Source organism: Betta splendens, chromosome 8 (genome assembly GCF_900634795.4).
Source record: "Betta splendens chromosome 8, fBetSpl5.4, whole genome shotgun sequence".
NCBI lineage: Eukaryota > Metazoa > Chordata > Actinopteri > Anabantiformes > Osphronemidae > Betta > Betta splendens.
The window spans coordinates 15413252-15432043 of record NC_040888.2 but is presented as its reverse complement, the minus strand read 5'-3'; the positions used below and the strand labels follow the sequence as shown (position 1 = coordinate 15432043).

Genomic DNA, 18792 nt, shown 5'->3' with positions numbered 1-18792 from the left:
CTAGGCTATCAGAGCTTATTGATCTAAACTACAATCCATTATTAAAACAAATAGAAGCCAACCTCAAAAGATGGCAGTCCTTACCCATTTCACTTATGGGAAGAATTGCCACCATAAAAATGATGATCCTGCCAAAAATTAATTACATATTCTCAATGATTCCAACTCAGCCAGCCCAGGCGTGGTTTAAGACATTAGACTCCTACATCTCACATTTTTTGTGGAAAACCAAGCCACCACGAATTAGTTTAAAAACTCTTCAAAAATCCAGACGCTGCGGCGGCCTAGAACTACCTAACTTCCACCACTATTTTCTTGCCAATAGACTGAACCATGTCCACAAATGGATAAAACCCATGCCAGCAGACTCCTCCTGGATAGACATTGAACAAACATTTTGTGGAAATATTAAAGTTGCAGATCTACCCTTTATCAGCACCAAAATCAAACATCATAGTTGTTACCAGAACATTAGCATAAAAGCATCTCTGCAAGCCTGGTGGGAGTTTCTTAAAAATTAATCGGTCTTCGCTTACTCTTGCCTGCCTGTGCCCGGAGGGGTGTCTCTCCCCTGGGGCGCTGCCCCTGCTCGGGTGGGGCGCTGCCTGCCCTAGCGGTCCAACGCCCTCTGGTAACTGCTCAGGCCTGTTGCAGGGGGGGTTGGCGGACTACTCAGGCTAGAACCTTCATTGGGCCCTGGGTGGAGGCTGGCCCTCAATGCACAACCGCAGAGTATGTGTGTGGGTTTGAGTGTCACAATACTCGGGGCGAGCATGGGCATACTTGAGCGAGAGAATGGGTAAGTGTGAAAGAAGGGTGAGGATGGCTCTGGCTGTGCTGCATGTGGCGCCTGGGCAGTAGTACTGCGGTCCCTGGGTCTCGGCTGTCCCTTCCTGGCTGGGGGTTGTGGGGGGTGGTGGGATAGGTAGCAGAGCCAGTCGGGAACCTGGCTCTGCGGACCCTGGTGCTCTGCTTCCCAACTAGGTGACCCTGGTGCTCTGCTTCCCAACTAGTCCGCCATTTCTCCGCATTCATCCACTTAGGTCTGCAAGGGGCGTCCTTCTGATAGAGGGACCGGGGCTACTGGGAAGTGGTTCCGTCCCTTCCAAGTGGGATGCTCTGCAGTTTTAATTGCATTAGTCATACACACTTGTCCAGGAATCTGGGGGCTCCTTCCGGGGGGGCCAGTAGACAGAGCCTTCCCATTGATGGCTCTGTCTGCTGGACCCCTCGGAGAATTGGGTATCTCCCAAAGTTCCTCATACTTAGCCACATACACATACATTTAGGGCCGGGGGTGGGCTCCTTCACTGGGCCCTGGGGCTAAGGCCAGTTGTGGCCTCGGCCACTGGCTCTGGTGGAGAGATCACCACCCAGTTTTAACTGCAAAAAGACATTTAGGGCGAGGGGGGGCACTGTCCGGGGGACACACCGTCAGCCAGCGGTTGTGCTCCTGGAGGTGTCACCCACCTTCAGTGCACTTTAGTTCCACACACTCACGTCCAAGCTGGGTTGCAGGGTTCTGGGGTACCTTTTTCTGCTGCCCTCTGCCTCCCCCGGGTTGGGGGGGTTGGTCGGGGCTCGGGAGGAGCTGCGGTCCCTGCCTGAGGCCACATGGACGGCAGGCCGGAGACCTACCCTCCCCACGAATGTGATCAAGCGAATGGTGTGGGTGCGAGAATGTATCTGAGAGAGCATTGGTTCACGTATGATTGACTAGTTTGTTGTGAGAGAGTCTATAGTGTTTGTATGTGTTGATGTGATGATGTGTGTTGCACATGTGGGTGGGTGTATGCGTCTGTGTTTGTGTGAGTTGGTATGCGTGTGGTGCGGTTGAAGTGTGGGGGGTCCGGTTTTTCGCCCGGGGTACGATGATCGTCTGCCTGGGTGGTCTCTTTTCTGCTGACCCCACCAATTGCTGGCCTTGTGCTGCAGGCCGCTGTGGCGCCAGGGGATGAGGTCGGGCCGATGGGGTAGGCCCCGCTCCGCTCGTGTGGGGGTGGTGGACTGGAGGCGGGCCCCACTCTGGGCGCGGGGGCATCTTCTGGCGGGCTCCCTACGGACCGTGGGTCCTCGAGCTCTACTCTTTCAGGCCGACCCTCCCGCCGGGGGGAGTGTTTGCCCCTGGTTCTCATAGGGTGGACAGCGTTGACTCCGGTGGCCCACTCTGGCCTCGGGTGCTGTCTCTCTGGCTGCTGCAGCTCTGCCTGGGGGGCTCTGTGTGGGCGGCTTGGGTCGCAACACCTGCCCTCCTGGAACTGAAGGTGTGTGGGCTCCCTGGCTGCTGGGATTCCTTCCTCTGCTTGCTGGATGGGCGTAGTGGCCGAGCCCCTCACATCACCCTGGCTTCCACAAGTGGCATTGTTCATGCACCAACGTCTGCCTCACCCTTTGGGTGAATAATGTTAAGCTACAGCTTTACTAACCTTCTAGTGGGACACTTTCCAAATCCAACTGTAAGTATTATTGATACTTATCACTACCAATATGAATAATGTGTGAATATGGAATTTGTGGTGTTGTATGACATGACTTATATTAAGTAGTATGGGATATGTATAATAATGCACATATGTATGTATATTGTATGTATATGTTTGTATTAGTATGTGCACATACCTTAGCACTATTATTGGTATTAGTATTAATCTCCAAGGTAAACCACAGTACAAAAATTGTTTAGTTAGCCTAAGGTACATCCCTGCTTCTTATTTATTCTTTTTATTTTTTTTTTTGCTCCGATTGTTTACTTAACAGATTTGCTTGGTTTCAGCAGCTGGTTGCACCCCTTAACCTCCAACCCCCCAAATTCTATATATACTCTTCTTGTTAAAGCAAAGCTGTCCATCACGATATGGCATTCAGCGTAATATATGCTGCTTGCTAAACTGCTGGACAGAACAAAAAAAAAAAAAAGAATGACACACACTACATTCAAGTGAATAAGAATAATATATAGAATGAGAATTTAATAATTTCATTTCTGAAGTCCAACTCAACCTAATACAGCCAGTAACTGATAAACCTCCAGAAGGAAGTTTGGCAGCTTTGGCAGCGTGAGCTGCCGATGCTTATCTATAATAAAAAGAAGTTAGTATAACATTTAATTCTGAAATGAAGTCAACTGTTCCAGTTTTCTCAACTTTTTAGTTCACTGTTTACACAGACTATTGTCTGTCTGTCTGTTTGTCTGTCTGCCCTAGCAAACAGTGTAGAACTGACGTTATCAGATCGATGTCCTGTTTTCAGAACTGTGCCTATACTTGCTGTTTGACTCTAACGCTACAGGTCAGATACTAAAGCTCCACCTTTTGGTTTTACCCTGGAATTGCGTCTTTGGTGCTAAAATAGGGGTGGCCTCATAACATTTTTAACACCTTCCCCAGACAGACCAAGGAGGGGGGCTGCTGACAGTCGGCTCATGAGGGTGTGATAAGTGTGTGATCAGCGTCAGAAGAGTGACTGACAGTCTACTGCTCCTTAATAGACACTGTTGGTTTTACTCAGCAGGTAAATGAACCCACTTATCGTTTTAACCATACCCTCGATCTTGTCATGACATATGGGTTTGAAATTGCCCCAAAGCCCTCTGTTATGTGACCATTTCTTAATAACTTTTGAATTTAGCACAACCGACCCTATAACAGCTGGAAAGAAATGTTACTATAGCAGATGTTTATCTGACAACGCTGTTGCCAGATTCAAGCAGATGATTCCATCATCTTTTGCCTCATTGTCTTGTAGATACACAGAGGAGAACAGTCACCTTAATCCTTATGAACAGGTTGACTGTCTTGTAGATGATGCTGCAGCTTCTCTACGTACAATGTTAGACACAGTGGCTCCTCCTCTGAAGAAGGCAGTGAATCAAAGGAGGTTAGCTACATGGTATAACTCAGAGATCCGCAGCCTAAAGCACAGGACCAGACACCTAGAAAGACAGTGGCGTTCCAACAAAATAAATGTAAACTGCATTGCATGGAAGGACAGTCTAATATTATATAAAAAAGCACTTTGTGCTGCTAGAAAAAATATTATTCCTCTTTAATTGAGGAAAATAAAAACAACCCCAGGTTTCTTTTCAGCACTGTAGCCAGGCTGACTAAGAGTCATAGCTGTGTTGAGCCTACTATCCCCTTAAATCTCAGCAGCAATGACTTTATGAACTACTTTAGTAATAGAATTATCACCATTAGAGAAGACATACAGCAGCAACTTCTTCCAAATGACAGAAAGCACTGTCTAGATCCATCAACTTTAAATTTACCAAATCACCTGTTTTACCTAGACAGCTTCTTCCCCGTAAGTCATATTGAGTTAACCCTCAATAATCAACTCTTCAAAGTCGTCCACTTGTCTTTTAGATCCAATCCTAACCAGATTACTCAAAGAAGTTTTACCTTTAATTAGCTCGTCTAGTTAAATTAAATCAACCAATCTTTACTTTATTAAACAAATCTTTCATCTTAGAAATATAGCTAAAATCAGAAGCATCCTCTCTCAGAGCGATGCAGAGAAACTGATCCATGCATTTGTTACCTCTAGGCTGGACTACTGTAACTGCTTACTCATAGGATGTCCTAACAGCTCTTTAAAAGGCCTACAGTCTATTTAAAATGCTGCAGCCAGAGTTCTGACAGGACTTAAAAAGAGAGATCGGGAGGCAAAGCTTTTAGCTACCAAGCTCCTCTCCTGTGGAACCAGCTCCCTGTTTAGGTTTGAGAAGCTGACAAACGCTCCACCTTTAAGATCAGGCTTAAAACCTTCCTTTTTGATAAAGCTTATAGTTAGAGATGGCTCAGGTCACTGGCAATGATTGTTAGTCACAGGAACAATCTCTTAGTTAAGCTGCAATAGACATAGACTGCTGGGGGACTTAATTTATACACTGAGCTCCTCTGTTTCCTTCTACCTCTTCTGTCCAATAACCTCCCATCATTGTTCTATGTTCAACTAACCTTGTCTCTTTCTCTCCAGTAGTTGTGCTTCTCCCCCGCTCGCTCTCTCTCTTCTCCACTCTGTCCTCACCTACAGGTATCATTGGACTCAGAGTTTTGTGTCTGTGGTGGGCAGCTGCTGATCCAACCATCCTGCCTGTATCCAGTCCCTGGTCCTACCATCCTGCCTGTGCTCTGTTGTTGCTTGTTGTTGCTTGTTGTTGTTTCTGTGCTTTTCTCTCTCTCTCTCTCCCCCACCCCAACCAGCCGAGACAGATGGCCGCCCACATCCAGCCTGGTTGTGCTGGAGGTTTCTTCCTCGTTAGAGAGGGAGTTTTTCCTCTCCACTGTTGCTGTCAAATTAAATGCTTGCTGTACAGTATGTGGGATTTGTTGGGTTTAGTTGTGTGAGGTCTTAAACCTTACTTTGTAAAGTGCCTTGAGATAACTTTATTGTGATTTGGCGCTAATTGAATTGAATTCAACCACATTTTCTCACTATCTTCTGTTCTTTTCCTGTTTTAATTTCCTGTTCAACTATAGGTTTCAATTGTACTACTACTTATGGAATCAGATGTTTTGTCTGTACAATGTTTCTTGCTAAACCAGGACCAATATTCACAAAAACCTATTAAACTTGTCGTCTATCGGTGGGCAGATCGATCCTAATATCAATAATATTGATACCAATGCTAGTATTGATATTGATCGATACGCCGACATATCGATACTTTGGTTGAATTTTTACTCCTCCGCACTGCTGCTGTTTTTTCAAAGAAACAACTTTAACTATCTTGCCTGTCTGCACCTCTAAGTGCCTGTGTGTAAGTGTGTAAGCCTGCGCCTGTTTGCCAGAGCAAAGCGGGCACACACAGTAACACCCCTCCCCCTCCTGCTTCGAAATCTCATGTGACTCAGCAACTCAGGCTAGTAAACAAACAAGCATGAGGAGGACACAGACGAAGAAGGATGGAAGAAAGAAAGAGTTTGGTTATATTTTCAAGACAAAAATGAAACAACGGCAACATGAACAATCTGCAGAAAATACACGTTAATCCTAAATACAATATGTTAAATATGTTAAAATGTGTCAACACCACAAATTTATATTACATATTGATATTTACTGTTGAACTACATGTATGTCTGTGTTTTACTAAATTAGTAATACAATGTAAAAACCACCTGTAAGTAATGACATTTTTTAAATCATCAAATCAATTTAAATCTTGGTATCAGCTCAACACCAAAGCTTGCAGTATCACCCACCACTATTGTCTACTACATCCTCCATGCTATTAACCGATGTGTCAGTATCCACAAAATATTGAGGGTAGTCACTGTAACTGTTTCAAATCTGTTTATTTAATATATTCCAAGTGACTCTCATGTTATTCTTATTATCCTTTAATAAATTAGTTATATTGTTTCTTACATCTCCTCATTATCTCAGTTAATCTGTTCTTGTAAGGCTGATCTGCTCTCTATGTATCAGTGTATCTTTGTCTTTGAGGTTGCCTTACATCACAGCACAGATGCAATGCAAATGTATTAAAAATATGCAAAAGACCTTGAATATTCTGCTCCCCAACCTTAAACAAAGGAGCTTAAACAGTTTCCAAGACATACAAGAATGACTTGCATTTCCTCAATTGAAACGTCTCCTATGAAAAAGAAGTATAGTTAGGATCTTGTGCTTAAAAAAAAACACACCTACAGGTCATTTTGAAAGCCTAATAGGTGCTGGAACATGGATCATAAAATTAACCTCCATTTATGAGTTGATGATGACAAAGCATTATCTACATGTAACTTTAGTTTAAATTGGAATGGGAAGAAACACCATTGAGTGACAATGAAGTCATATTAGTATAAATTTTCCAGTTTGACTTATCGTCACTATCTCAGTAAACCCTGTAAATGGTTAATAGAAGAGGGAAGCTTCTTCAGTAACTTCACGTTGATTGAGACTGTACAGAGACATTGATTTTTCTGATAGTTCGGCTTGCTAGTATTGGCCAGTAAAACTTAATAATAGAAAATTTATTGTGAAGTTTTATGAGAAGAGTAACACATGAAACACTCATTCATTTACTGCAATTACCCTCAGCCACCCAATCTAGTTACATTACCTTCTTTTTTACTCTAGAAACATTGTACAGTTACTAATAAAAGTGTTATGGTAGTTTGCTATAACATGCTGCATAGAAATACAGAAATAAAGTACTAGCATATAAAGGTGTGGGCTTTGTGGCTAATTGGAAAAACCTAGGCTGATTAGAAGAGACGGCGTCCATCCCACGTTGAACAGAGCCTCTCTACTCTCTCTCTAGGGGTCAACCCACGGCTCCGGAGCAGCGCCTCTTCCATCCTTATACTGTGGCTCCACGTGGCTTGAAAAAATAAAATAAAATTTATTTGAAAAAAAATTTTGTCACTCAAAATAGCATCGCAGTTGCTGTCGCTCTCCTCCTCAGTCTACACGTCAAACGTGTCCTCACCGCTGCTGGTGTTAAAGATGAACACGTTTCCAAAAAAAATGGAGACCGAATTCAGACTCAGACTTATTAATTACCCTTAGACCTAAACATAATTATAACTCAATCTAAACCTTTTTCACTCAGATTTTAAAACTCAGAAGCCAGTTGCGTTTTGTGTTGTTTACTGTCCTCCTCCTCCATGTTCAGATTTTTTAACTGACTTCTCTGAAATCCTATCTGATTTAGTTCTTAGCACAGATAAAGTTATTGTAGTTGGAGACTTTAGCATGTTTAGCATGTAGATGTTGACAGTAACTGATGATCCTGCCAAAAATTAATTACATATTCTCAATGATTCCAACTCAGCCAGCTCAGGCGTGGTTTAAGACATTAGACTCCTATATCTCACAGTTCCAAGCCACCACAAATTAGTTTAAAAACTCCAGACGCTGCGGCGGCCTAGAACTACCTAACTTCCACCACTATTTTCTTGCCAATAGACTGAACCATATCCACAAATGGATAAAACCCAGGCCAGCAGACTCCTCCTGGATAGACATTAAACAAACATTTTGTGGAAATATTAAAGTTGCAGATCTGCCCTTTATCAGCACCAAAATCAAACATCATAGTTGTTACCAGAGCATTAACATAAAAGCATCTCTGACAGCCTGGTGGGATTTTCTTAAAATTAATCGGTCTTCGCTTACTCTTTGCCAAAACACAACTCTCTGGAACAATCCAGATATCATACAAAAAGGCAATTCACCTTCCAACTTGGCATACCAAAGGGATAACACATCTGAAACATGTTTTCACAAGAGACAAGTTCACCTCTTTTTAGGAATTAGTGTCCCACTATGAAATCACTAGTGCCAATTTCTTAGAATACCAACAACTAAAGTCAATACTTAATGCAAAAAGTAAGAATACTCCCATCCACATGCAACCACCACCAGTAATAGAGCCATTTATTGATATATCAGGGAAAAGGACAGTATCCAAAATCTATATCTTAATTTCCAATGTAGATCAGACAGTGAGCCTTGCGATCTCTAAATGGGAAGCTGATCTTAACATCACCACTAATTACATGTTCTGGAATAATATGTTCTAATTTATTCAGAATGACAAAAAATACAAATTTACAACTAATACAATATAAAATTCTTCATAGAACTCACTATACAGGACAAAGGATGTTCCAAATAGGTCTCTCAAACTCAAATATTTGCCCTCACTGTACACATAACGCAGCAGATAGATTCCTACATGCATTCTGATCATGTTCACCTGTGCAGCAATTTTGGCAAAGAGTATGTGAACACCCGTCAACCCAGTTAAGCTGTTCAATCCCAGCGGCCCCTGCACTTTGTCTTCTAGGAGATCTAAGTGGGCTTGACCTAGAGACAAACTCATCACACACACACTTCTTTCTGCCCTCTGTGTCGCAAAGAAAATCATCCTTATGAACTGGAAAACAAAAAAAAAATTTAGCATTACTCAGTACCTAATCGGCTTGTTAGATTATACCACCTGAGACACATTGTCTGCTTAATCAAATCAATGACCAAAACTATACTCTGATTGATTCCATTTCCAGGTAAGGAACTCGTGTGCTGCGTCATGTCTGGCACAGTGGTGGGTGGGAGACTGGTGGTTGGGGGTGCCTGCCTACCTAAGGAACCGGGACAACGGGACTGGTGGATTCTGGGCTGGCCGCATGGGTCCCCTGCAGCGGGGTTGTGGTGGCTGCTGAGACCGGTGGGGGGGCGGACTTGGGGGTGGACGGAGCTTTCACATTGATGGCTCTGTCTGCTGGACCCCTCGGAGAATTGGCTATCTCCCAAAGTTCCTCATACTTAGCCACATACACATACATTTAGGGCCGGGGGTGGGCTCTTTCACTGGGGCCCGGGGCTGAGGCCAGTTGTGGCCTCGCCCACTGGCCCTGGTGGAGAGATCACCACCCAGTTTTAACTGCAAAAGACATTTAGGGTGAGGGGGGGCACTGTCCGGGGGACACACCGTTAGCGGCCTAGCTGCCTCACCCTTTAGGTGAATAATGTTAAGCTACAGCCTTACTAACCTTGTAGTGGTACACTCAAAACCTGAACAGGCTTTCCAAATCAAACTGTAAGTATTACTGATACTTATCAGTACCAATATCAATAATGTATGAATATGGAAATTTGGTGTTGTATGTCATGACTTTTCTTAAGTAGTATGGGATATGTATAACAATGCATATGTGTATGTATATTATATGTATATGTTTGTATGAGTATGTGCACATACCTTAACGCTATTATTGGTATTAGTATTAATCTCCAAGGTAAACCACAGTACAACAGTTGTTTAGTTATGAATGTGTTAGCCTAAGGTACATCCCTGCTTATTTATTTTGCACCGATTGTTCACTTAACAGATTTGCTTGGTTTCAGCAGCTGGTTGAAATTGATAATTTAATAGTTCTTCCCCAAAACCCTGTGTTATCTGACCATTTCTTATTATCTTTTGAATTTACAATAATTGACCTTGCAGCCGGAGGTGGACAGGGTGCTTTTCTGTGTGGAGTTTGCATGTTCTCCTTGTGTTCGCGTGGGTTCTGTGATGGAAATTTTATATTATCCGTTAATGCTGATCATTTTCATTATTAATGCCTCAATAATCATCTGATTGTTTCTGATTCATGTTCATATTCTTAAGTGTTGATCATACACATCCTTAAACATTCTATGCATTGTTCAAGTATATTGCTGCAAGCATCTGAGCAAGAGGGGTCCTCAGTTATCTTTTGAGCAGGAAGCCAAGTTCTGATTTGATCACTCTGTGAGACAGTGTCTGACTGCCTGACTGACTCTGTGACGTAGCCTCCCTATTTCCTCACCTTTGCTCATGTAGACTTATGTAGACTTGACAAACCCAGCTGCGATAGACTCCAGCTCCCCCTCCATGACCCCACGTATGGGATTAAGTAGACTGGAAGAATGGTAGATGGATAACCTTGCAGCAGCTGGAAAGAAATCTTACTATAGCAGATGTTTATCTGACAATGCTTCTGCCACTTTCAAGCAAATGATTCTGTCATCCTCATCGTCTTGTAGCTACACAGAGAAGAACAGTCACCTTAATCCTTATGAACAGGTTGATTGACTTGTAGATGATGCTGCAGCTTCTCTGCATAAAATTTTGGACACAGTGGCTCCACTGAAGAAGAAGGCAATGAATCAGGAGATTATCTCCATGGTATAACGCAGCCCAAAGCAAAGAACCCAACAAATAGAAAGGCAGTGCTTTTCCAACAAAATGAATGTAAACTGCATGGAAGAACAGTCCAATAATGTATTAAAACGCACTTTGTGCCGCTAGAAAACATATTATTTCATATACATATATTTATTGCTGCATTTGATAAAATTGATCACAGCATTCTATTACAGAGACTGGAACATAGCATTGGAATCAAATGAACAACACTGAGATGGTTTAAATCCTATTCGTTGAACAGATTTCAGTTTGTTCATGCTAATGACAAATCCTCCATATGCTCAGGGATCATCTTTGGAGTACCACAGGGTTCTGTGCTTGGTCCAGTAATGTTCAGTCTATACATGTTTCCTCTAGGTGGTATTATTAGGAAGTATTCCATAAAATTTCATTGTTATACAGATGATACTCTACTCTGCTATTATATCTTTGAAACCAAATTAAACAGATCAACTATTAAAAATTCAAAGTTGTTTAAAAAACATCAACTCCTGGATGTCCCAAAACTTCCTTCAACTAAATTCGAATAAAACCAAGGTTCTTATCATTGGACCTAAAAATCAGAGACAAAGAGACATTATTGAATCAGATAACATAAGTTAAATCTTGTAATGTGTAATCTTTGACCACGATCTCTCTTATACATCACACAATAAAATAAAACAAAATAAATCTCCACCACCTACTTTCATCTTAGAAATATAGCTAAAATAAGGAGCACCCTCTTTCAGATCACTGCAGAGAAACTAATCCATGCATTTGTTACCTCTAGACTGGACTACTGTAACTCCTTATTCATCCCTTAAAAAGCGTACAGCTAATTCAAAATGCTGCAGCTAAAGTTCTGCCGGCCTTTGGCTCTGCTAGACGCCTGCTGTCTGCTGTGAGAAACTTCGTACTCCTCCATATGGATAACCGGATACCAGAGGAATAAATGATAACTTCTCTGCATAACAAATTATGGAGCAATCTCAGTGTCCCTTGATTCTTAAATATTACCCTAGATGGTTTTGGTCAACCCCCATTGAAAATCTGTAAAGTTTCCTTTAATGTATACAATTGCAACTGTTGATTGCTTCCTGACTCTCCCCCAGTCCAATTATTCATGCTAAAAACGTGAAATTTAATACAAATACAATTTTTAATTAATCTATTTAAATACAGCACATGTACTAAATTTACTTAGTTTCCACCAGATAAAGGCTTCCTGTAACAGACAAAGTTCATTTTCAGCTGGCAATTCCTTGTCTCATATGGCGTGGTACCATTCTTCACCAGGGTGCCACAAAATTCTTCACCTGAGCAGTTTTGAATACTCTTGAACTGAGCGTTTTCTCCACCAGCCCATAGCCACTGACCAGCCAGGTAACGCAGGCCCATCCACACCTAAAGTACAGTACCGGCAGTTACAGAGACATATAGGTACAGAAAGAACATGCTCAGTAGCACAAACCCACAACATCAAACTTCCTTACCTCATCAGTGGTGGCGTCTAATATCTTCTGTCTGGTATTAGTGTAGTCATGCTGAGTGATCACAGTGGCCAGGTCAAAGAAATTGTTATCATCAGTGGCTGGGTTACTGGGATTCACCACCTCCAGAGCCCTGCAGTAGTGTAAAGCCTCCTCCCATGTCTTGTTAACTGTCACTAGTAGTGTCTCATCATAACAGTTGAAAGTGTGGGGGACGTTACATCCATCTGTTTGCCATTTCAACGTATTGTTGAATTTAAAAGCACAGTTATTATTTGCAGCTGGCTCTGCTGAAAGAGAAGTAAAGATATGGATTGTCAACTGTAGTGGGCTGCAGGTTGAGGCAGTAGATGTTCAACAAGACTCACCAAGTTAAGTGACTTATGATCACCATCTCTGAAATACGGTACTTTCATTTTGTTTCTGTCTAAGTTAATCTAAGTTAAAGATGCTGACCCAGGGTCATTTATAATAGTCCTGTATTAAGAACAACTTGAAAATAAGAAATTTGCATAATTGTCTGTAACAACACAGCTTCAAATGTTTAGTAGGTAGAAAAAGTCAGCGTAGAAATTGTTTAAATTCCAGGCTTATTATAAGGTCTGGCTTTCCTTACCAGTGTTCCAACTGAAGAAATTGGCTATTTGAGTTCCTCTTGACCATTTCCATGTAGAATTTGAATCTTCACGGTACAATCCTATCCAGCCTTGGGTAATCAAAACCTTCTGATTATCTGCTTCACTTACAATGGTCACCAGGTCAGTGTGATATTCTCTGCAGTAGGCCTGAGCATACCTCCATGTCACCATGTTACTGTAATGTGTGAACATATTAGTTCTTAGGTTCACCACTTGCCCACACACAAGAGGCAAGAGGAGCAGTAGGGTGAAACCAACACACATTTTCCTTTTTGTGTTGTCCTCAAGAAGATTTCCAAATACCTGCAGACACAGGTATTCAGTATGGAACATTTCATTAAAGTTTATTAATCATAAAATATGGACATTTTAATAGTGTAATATATATTGTAATATTGTATCTACTCATAATAAACCAGTTTAAACCAAAATATTGCTATTTGTAGCTAAGGATCTGGAATGGAGCTCTTATTTTGAAAGAATATCGAGGGAGCATTTGTATGCAATTCCTAAATTGTAACATAGTCTCATTAACTACTCATAATAAACCAGTTGAATGCAGAAATATTGCCATGTTTATCTAAAGATTTGGAATGGCTTTTATTATTTAAGGATTCGGAGGAGGGGTGTGTGCTTAATAGCTGAACTGTAAACTAGCCTTATTGACTTCAGATTACCCATTCAAAAAATAAAAAAATAGTGCTATTAAAGCTAAAAAAAATGAATGGTGATTTTATTTTGAAAGGATTCAGAAGAGGTGTGTGATTAATTATCAAACAAACAGTAATGAACTAATTAGTAATATGCATAGAGTTGCTACCCTGAGCAACAGGAGTTTGACCTGTCAGTCAAAGCTGCAGCTGCACTGTTGCCATAGAGATGAAAGGCAGGAAAATTAGGGTCACTCTGCTCTGGGAAAGCAGATTTGCACCCCTGCTAAACAGGCTTATTATAGCAAAACCATAATAGCTATCAAAAAATGATTGTACATTATGAATGCCAAGGCTTAAATGAGCAACTGGTATCAGTTTTATGTTTGGAGACTAAAAATTGTGGCCACAGTCTCAATTTCAAAATGTCGCACTTCTGTGTTTCTCTGAAAAAGTCTCACAGACAAATGTATTCAAGCCTATGAGAGGAACTGCAGAACTCTCTGCACTTTGAAGCAGCTACGGACGAAAGTATAGGTCTGAAGGCTTAACCAGACACACCATTAGAAAGAAGACAAGTATGACTACAAACGTGTGAAAGAATTATATTGATAGAGTGAAAACTGGCTGGTGTGACAAGTTAAAGAGCAAAGCTATGACATCACGCACTCTACTGTAGCTAACACAATAAAACTGAAAATCTACCAAAAACCACACAATATTTAAACTGCCATACATTAAAAATTATTAAAAGTATTTAAAAACTGAACGGAAGATTAATAGTTGAATAGTATAAGATTAGGATAGATTGTTTTGTAGTTCAAATGGTTTCTGTAGCTTAAAATATGCTGAAGTAGTTAAAGCTAAAAGTATATATTTGAAAACGGTTTTCCATTGATTTCAATTGGAAAACTAGCTACAGAATAAGTATAGTTCTGAGTGCTTAACCAGGCACATCATTAGAAAGAAGACAAGTATGACTACAAACGAGTGAAATAGTTATGTCCATAGATTAAAAACTGTGGCTGTCATGAGGAGTTAAAGACAGAATCTCTGGCTTACAAAAACGTGCACCGTCGTTTTTGCTGATTTCAGTCGACTGTCAATGCCCTTTTCGGCGCTGATCACACACTCACCAAACACTCATGAGCTGATGGTCAGTCACCCCCCTTGGTCTGTCTGAGGAAAGTGTTAAAAATGTTAATGAGGCCACCCCATTTCTAGCTGTGATATCACACACTCTAGCTCACGCAATACACATTAATGGAAAAGAAATGGAATTTAGCAAAAACCACCCTATACTGAAACTGCTATGAATCAGAAACCATAAAAGATATTAAAAAGCTCAAAGGGAGAATAATAGTTGAATGTTTAAAGATTGGTTTGTAGTTTAATTGGTGTTTGTAGCTTATAGAATGTTGAAGTAGTTGAAGCTGAAAGAAGACAAAGCTAAAGAGTATTTGAAAAAAAAATTCAAAAAAGCTCAATATTGCAGTATAAAAGATATCAATTAGAAAAATAGAAGCCCACTTTTTAAAAAGCTGCATATGTTGATAGTTGAATGGTTTCTGTAGCTGAAAGTATGCAGGAGTAGTTGAGTACAGATAAACATGTGGAAGGATATAATTATTATTATTATTGTCATTGTACATTGTACAACGAAATTACAGTGGAATAAAATGGTCATAATAGATAAAAACTAAAACCGCTAAATAAGACAATATAAAACACCAGTAGGTTACACCTACTCCAGCTATTACATGCTTCCCTTTTTTAGCAGCGTTTAAGGCCACAATGGCTCTTGGATAAAAGCTGTTTTTTAATCTGCTTGTCCTTGTTTTAATTGCCCTGTATCTTCTGCCTCAAGGCACCAGTTCAAACAGGGTATGTTCCAGGTATGATGGATCCTTCAGAAGGCTCTGAGCCTTTTTTAGGCAGCGGGAACTGTACAGTTCTACGATGGATGGAAGAGGGCAGCCGATGATCCTCTGGGCTCTCGTGGTGACTCTCAGGAGAGCTTTCCTAGCTGCAGCTGTGCAACTGGCAAACCAGGCACAGACACAGTATGTTAAATATCTTTCTATTGAGCAACGGTAGAAGAAAACTAGCAGTTTCCTTCTACCTTTCCTTCTTTCTCAGCTTCTGTTTATCTTTAGAAGACTGAGAAAGTACAGTCTCTGCTGGGCCTTCTTCACCAGAGCAGTGGTGTTGGGGTCCAAGTCAGGTCCTGCTCAATGGTGACGCCCTGGAACTTAAAAGCGGGCCACCCTCTCCACACTATCTACACCGATAAACAGTGGCTGAATGTCTGTTTTGTTCCTCCTGTAGTCCACCACCAGTTCCTTGGTCTTTGTTGTGTTGAGGATCAGATTATTATTTCCATACCAGACACATAGCCGCTCCACCTCGTCACGGTAAGCAAACTCATTTATATCCCAAGATAAGCCCCACCACTGTTGTATCATTAGCAAACTTAATAATGTGGAGGTGCAGTCTTGTGTGTAGAGGGTGTAGAGCAGGGGGCCTCAACACACAGCTGGGTGAGAGCTGTCGACATGTGGGAACCTACTCTAATCCTCTGGGGGTGGGCTGTTAAGAAGTCCAAAATCCAGAGGCATGTAGAGGCAGAGAGTCCGAGGGCATCTAGTTTGGAAACAAGTCTGTGAGGAACGATGGTGTTAAAGGCGGAACTGAAATCCACCAACAGCAGCCTTACATAGCTCCCGGCTGCTCCAGATAGGATAAAGCAGTGTGGAGACTGGTGGTGATGGCATCTTCTGTGGACCTGTTCGCCCTGTATGCAAACTGGTTGCTGTCCAGTGCTGATGGAAGGCATGAGGTAATGTAACTCGGTACCAGTTTCTCAAAGCATTTCATGATAATCTGGGTCAGGGCAACAGGTCTGTAGTCCTTAAGGCTGCTGATTGTGGATGTTTTAAAATGTTGTTTATGATGTTTTTGTCAGGACTGATTGAAGATCTTGGTAAAGACCCCTGTCAGCTGGTCCACGCAGTCCTTCAGCACCCGACCAGTGATGCCATCAGGTCCGGCAGTCCTTCTCAGGTTCACAGACCTCAGCGTGCGCCTCACCTTATGTTCCTCCACACTGATGGAGGGGCCATTGTTGGCGGATCCCTGTGATGCAGCTGTCTCTGGTGGCTTCACCTCGAAGCGGGCAAAGAAGAGGTTAAGCTCCTCTGCTAGTCAAAGATCCCCATCGACAGCAGCGATGTTTGGTCTGTAGTTGGTTAGATGTTGGATCCATTGTCACACCTACCGTGTGTTGTTTGTACTGAGGTTGTCATCAATTATCTGTTTTGTACTCCAGTTTGGCCTGTCGGATGCCTCTCTTCAGGTTGGCTCTGGCAGAGCTGTACAAGTTCATGTCACCGGACCTGAAGGCTGTGTTCCTCTCCCGCAGCAGTTTTTTGAACGTCTCTGGTCATCCAGGGTTTTTGGTTTGGATACACTCGGATGCACTTGTCCACAGTAACTGTCTGTGCAGTGGCTGACATTGCACAGGACTGCTCCTCCAGGCCTGGGTGGTCAGAAAGCTCTCAATTGGTTCTCTCAAAGCAATACTGCAGCTGGTGGGAGGCACCTTTGGGCCAAGTTTTAGTCCTTCTTTTGGTAAGAGCCTGTTGCCTGAGGGTGGTATATGCGGTGGCTTGTTTTGGCTCTTACGCAGCTTCACCAGTACACCAGCCCGGCACCCCCACTTTTGCCTTCTGTCCCTACGCTGCCTTTGTTGTGGATTACCATCCCCTGTGGGGATGGTAATTCACAGGGAACCCGGGGTCCTGGTGATATCCTTCGGGATGTTACGAGAGCAAAAAAAGTCGGCTGTAACCGCTTGTTCACTTCGTAGTCCTAAATGTAGGAGCTCATGCCGGCTGTAAATGTTATTCGCCAAGCAAGATGTAGTCCAAACCAGTTATAACTCACAAAAATAGCCATATAAAACACGAAAAGGCCATATAAACCCCTGAAAAGGAAAGCCCAGAGCCGCTGCGTCTATGCGTGCCGCCATCTTTATGCTTCCGTTTCTAATAAAATACTACTGTAATAAAGCAATTAAGCACTTAAAGCATAGATAAATGTGTCAAACGAGAATTGGGAGTTGTTAAATAAAGCTGAATAATTATAAGCTGAAGAAGTTTAATTTCAAACTGAGGAAAAATTCAAAAAATGAATTAAAATTGAAGAAATGCTGAAAATGTTTTGACTGATTTTGAAATCAAATATAGCTGAATGTATCAAAACAGCTATACAGAGTTTAAGAGCTGAAAAAATAGTTAAAAGTTGTGGAAACGTATGAAACAGTACACACAGTATCTGCAGAAGAAGTGGTTGAAATCTAAATTGAGGAAAGTTGGAGAAAGTATGCGCAGATAATTGCTGAACAGTAAAATAGTCTTATTAATTAGCCGTACTTAAGAGTCAGAGGCAAATGACTAATAAAAACTAATAAATTGAATTGGTGCTTTTATTTTGAGAATATATAAAGGAAGCGTGTGTGGTCAATTGCTAAACTATTAAATGGTCTTATTAATTAGTCGTCATTGACCAGTGGGAGGCATTAAAATAGCTTATAAAGCTACTAAATTGAATGCTGTTGACAGCATGATTAAAGAGATTTTAGTTCAGTAGACTCTGGCAAGGTACAATCTTAGCCCATTACTCACCACAACAGCAAAAATGAGCCCATAGCCATAGCCTTAACCATTTGGCTGCCAAGCAATCACTGAGATGCTTATTTCATAAGATGTATCTAACATATTTAAAGACACTGTGTGTGATCAGTGAAAACTAGATCAACTTGTGACCACTGTGTCTTAGTGTTACGTTAAATTTAGATGTCTACATTTGATAAGTTAGTTTCAGCAGCTGAGTATCCTTGTCTGTTGTTACTGCAATGTCAGATCACACATTTTAACTTGTGTCGAAGTTTTCCTTTAATGGTAGAAAAATCTTGAAAGCGCTGACCTATCTTTTTTTAAATAACTAATATAACACACAAAAAATAAAAGAGGAAATGACAATCACAATTACAAAGCTCTAGAGAAGTGCTCAGAAAATTTATAAATAAAAAAAGGTATACATATTTTTAAATAGCATATTTTAAATAGTAATGCTATCATTTTAAATAAAAACAAAAAATAAAAACTACCCCCCCCCCCCCCCCCCCCCCCCCCCCACACACACACACACACACACGGGACCCCCATAGGGACCAAGTGGTAGGAGATGGATGGGTAAGCATTACATTCAAAAGTTTTAAATAATTTCAAAGGAAGAATAGCTCCATGATACCTAACTCGACTGCCAGCCGCTGAAAGGTGGTT

General features: G+C 41.6%; 2 protein-coding genes across 4 annotated transcripts in view; both read right to left on the bottom strand.

Annotated features, from left to right (window-relative positions):
- Positions 1-5280: 5280 nt before the first annotated feature.
- nags (N-acetylglutamate synthase) overlaps positions 5281-18792 on the bottom strand; it is a 51823-nt gene continuing 38311 nt past the window's right edge. The window contains exon 8 of one of the 2 annotated variants that reach the window (XR_008695274.1): positions 5281-7330. Coding sequence is in view for 1 of the 2 variants with exons in the window: in XM_055510666.1 (XP_055366641.1) it covers positions 7267-7330 (64 nt within the window). In the remaining variant the exon portion in view is untranslated. The remainder of the gene's footprint in view (positions 7331-18792) is intronic. The other variant, XM_055510666.1, reaches the window with a different exon arrangement.
- On the bottom strand, positions 10778-18618 carry LOC129604428 (L-selectin-like). Of its 2 annotated transcripts, XM_055510671.1 has the most exons (4): positions 12776-18618; positions 12163-12449; positions 11986-12073; positions 10778-11240 (listed from the first exon to the last, which is right to left on the bottom strand). In XM_055510671.1, the coding sequence occupies exons 1-4, from the start codon at positions 13128-13130 to the stop codon at positions 11200-11202; spliced, it is 771 nt and encodes a 256-aa protein (XP_055366646.1). In that variant the 5' UTR covers positions 13131-18618; the 3' UTR covers positions 10778-11199. The 2 variants fall into 2 exon arrangements, with proteins under 2 accessions (XP_055366646.1, XP_055366645.1); XM_055510670.1 differs by having other exon boundaries at positions 10778-12073.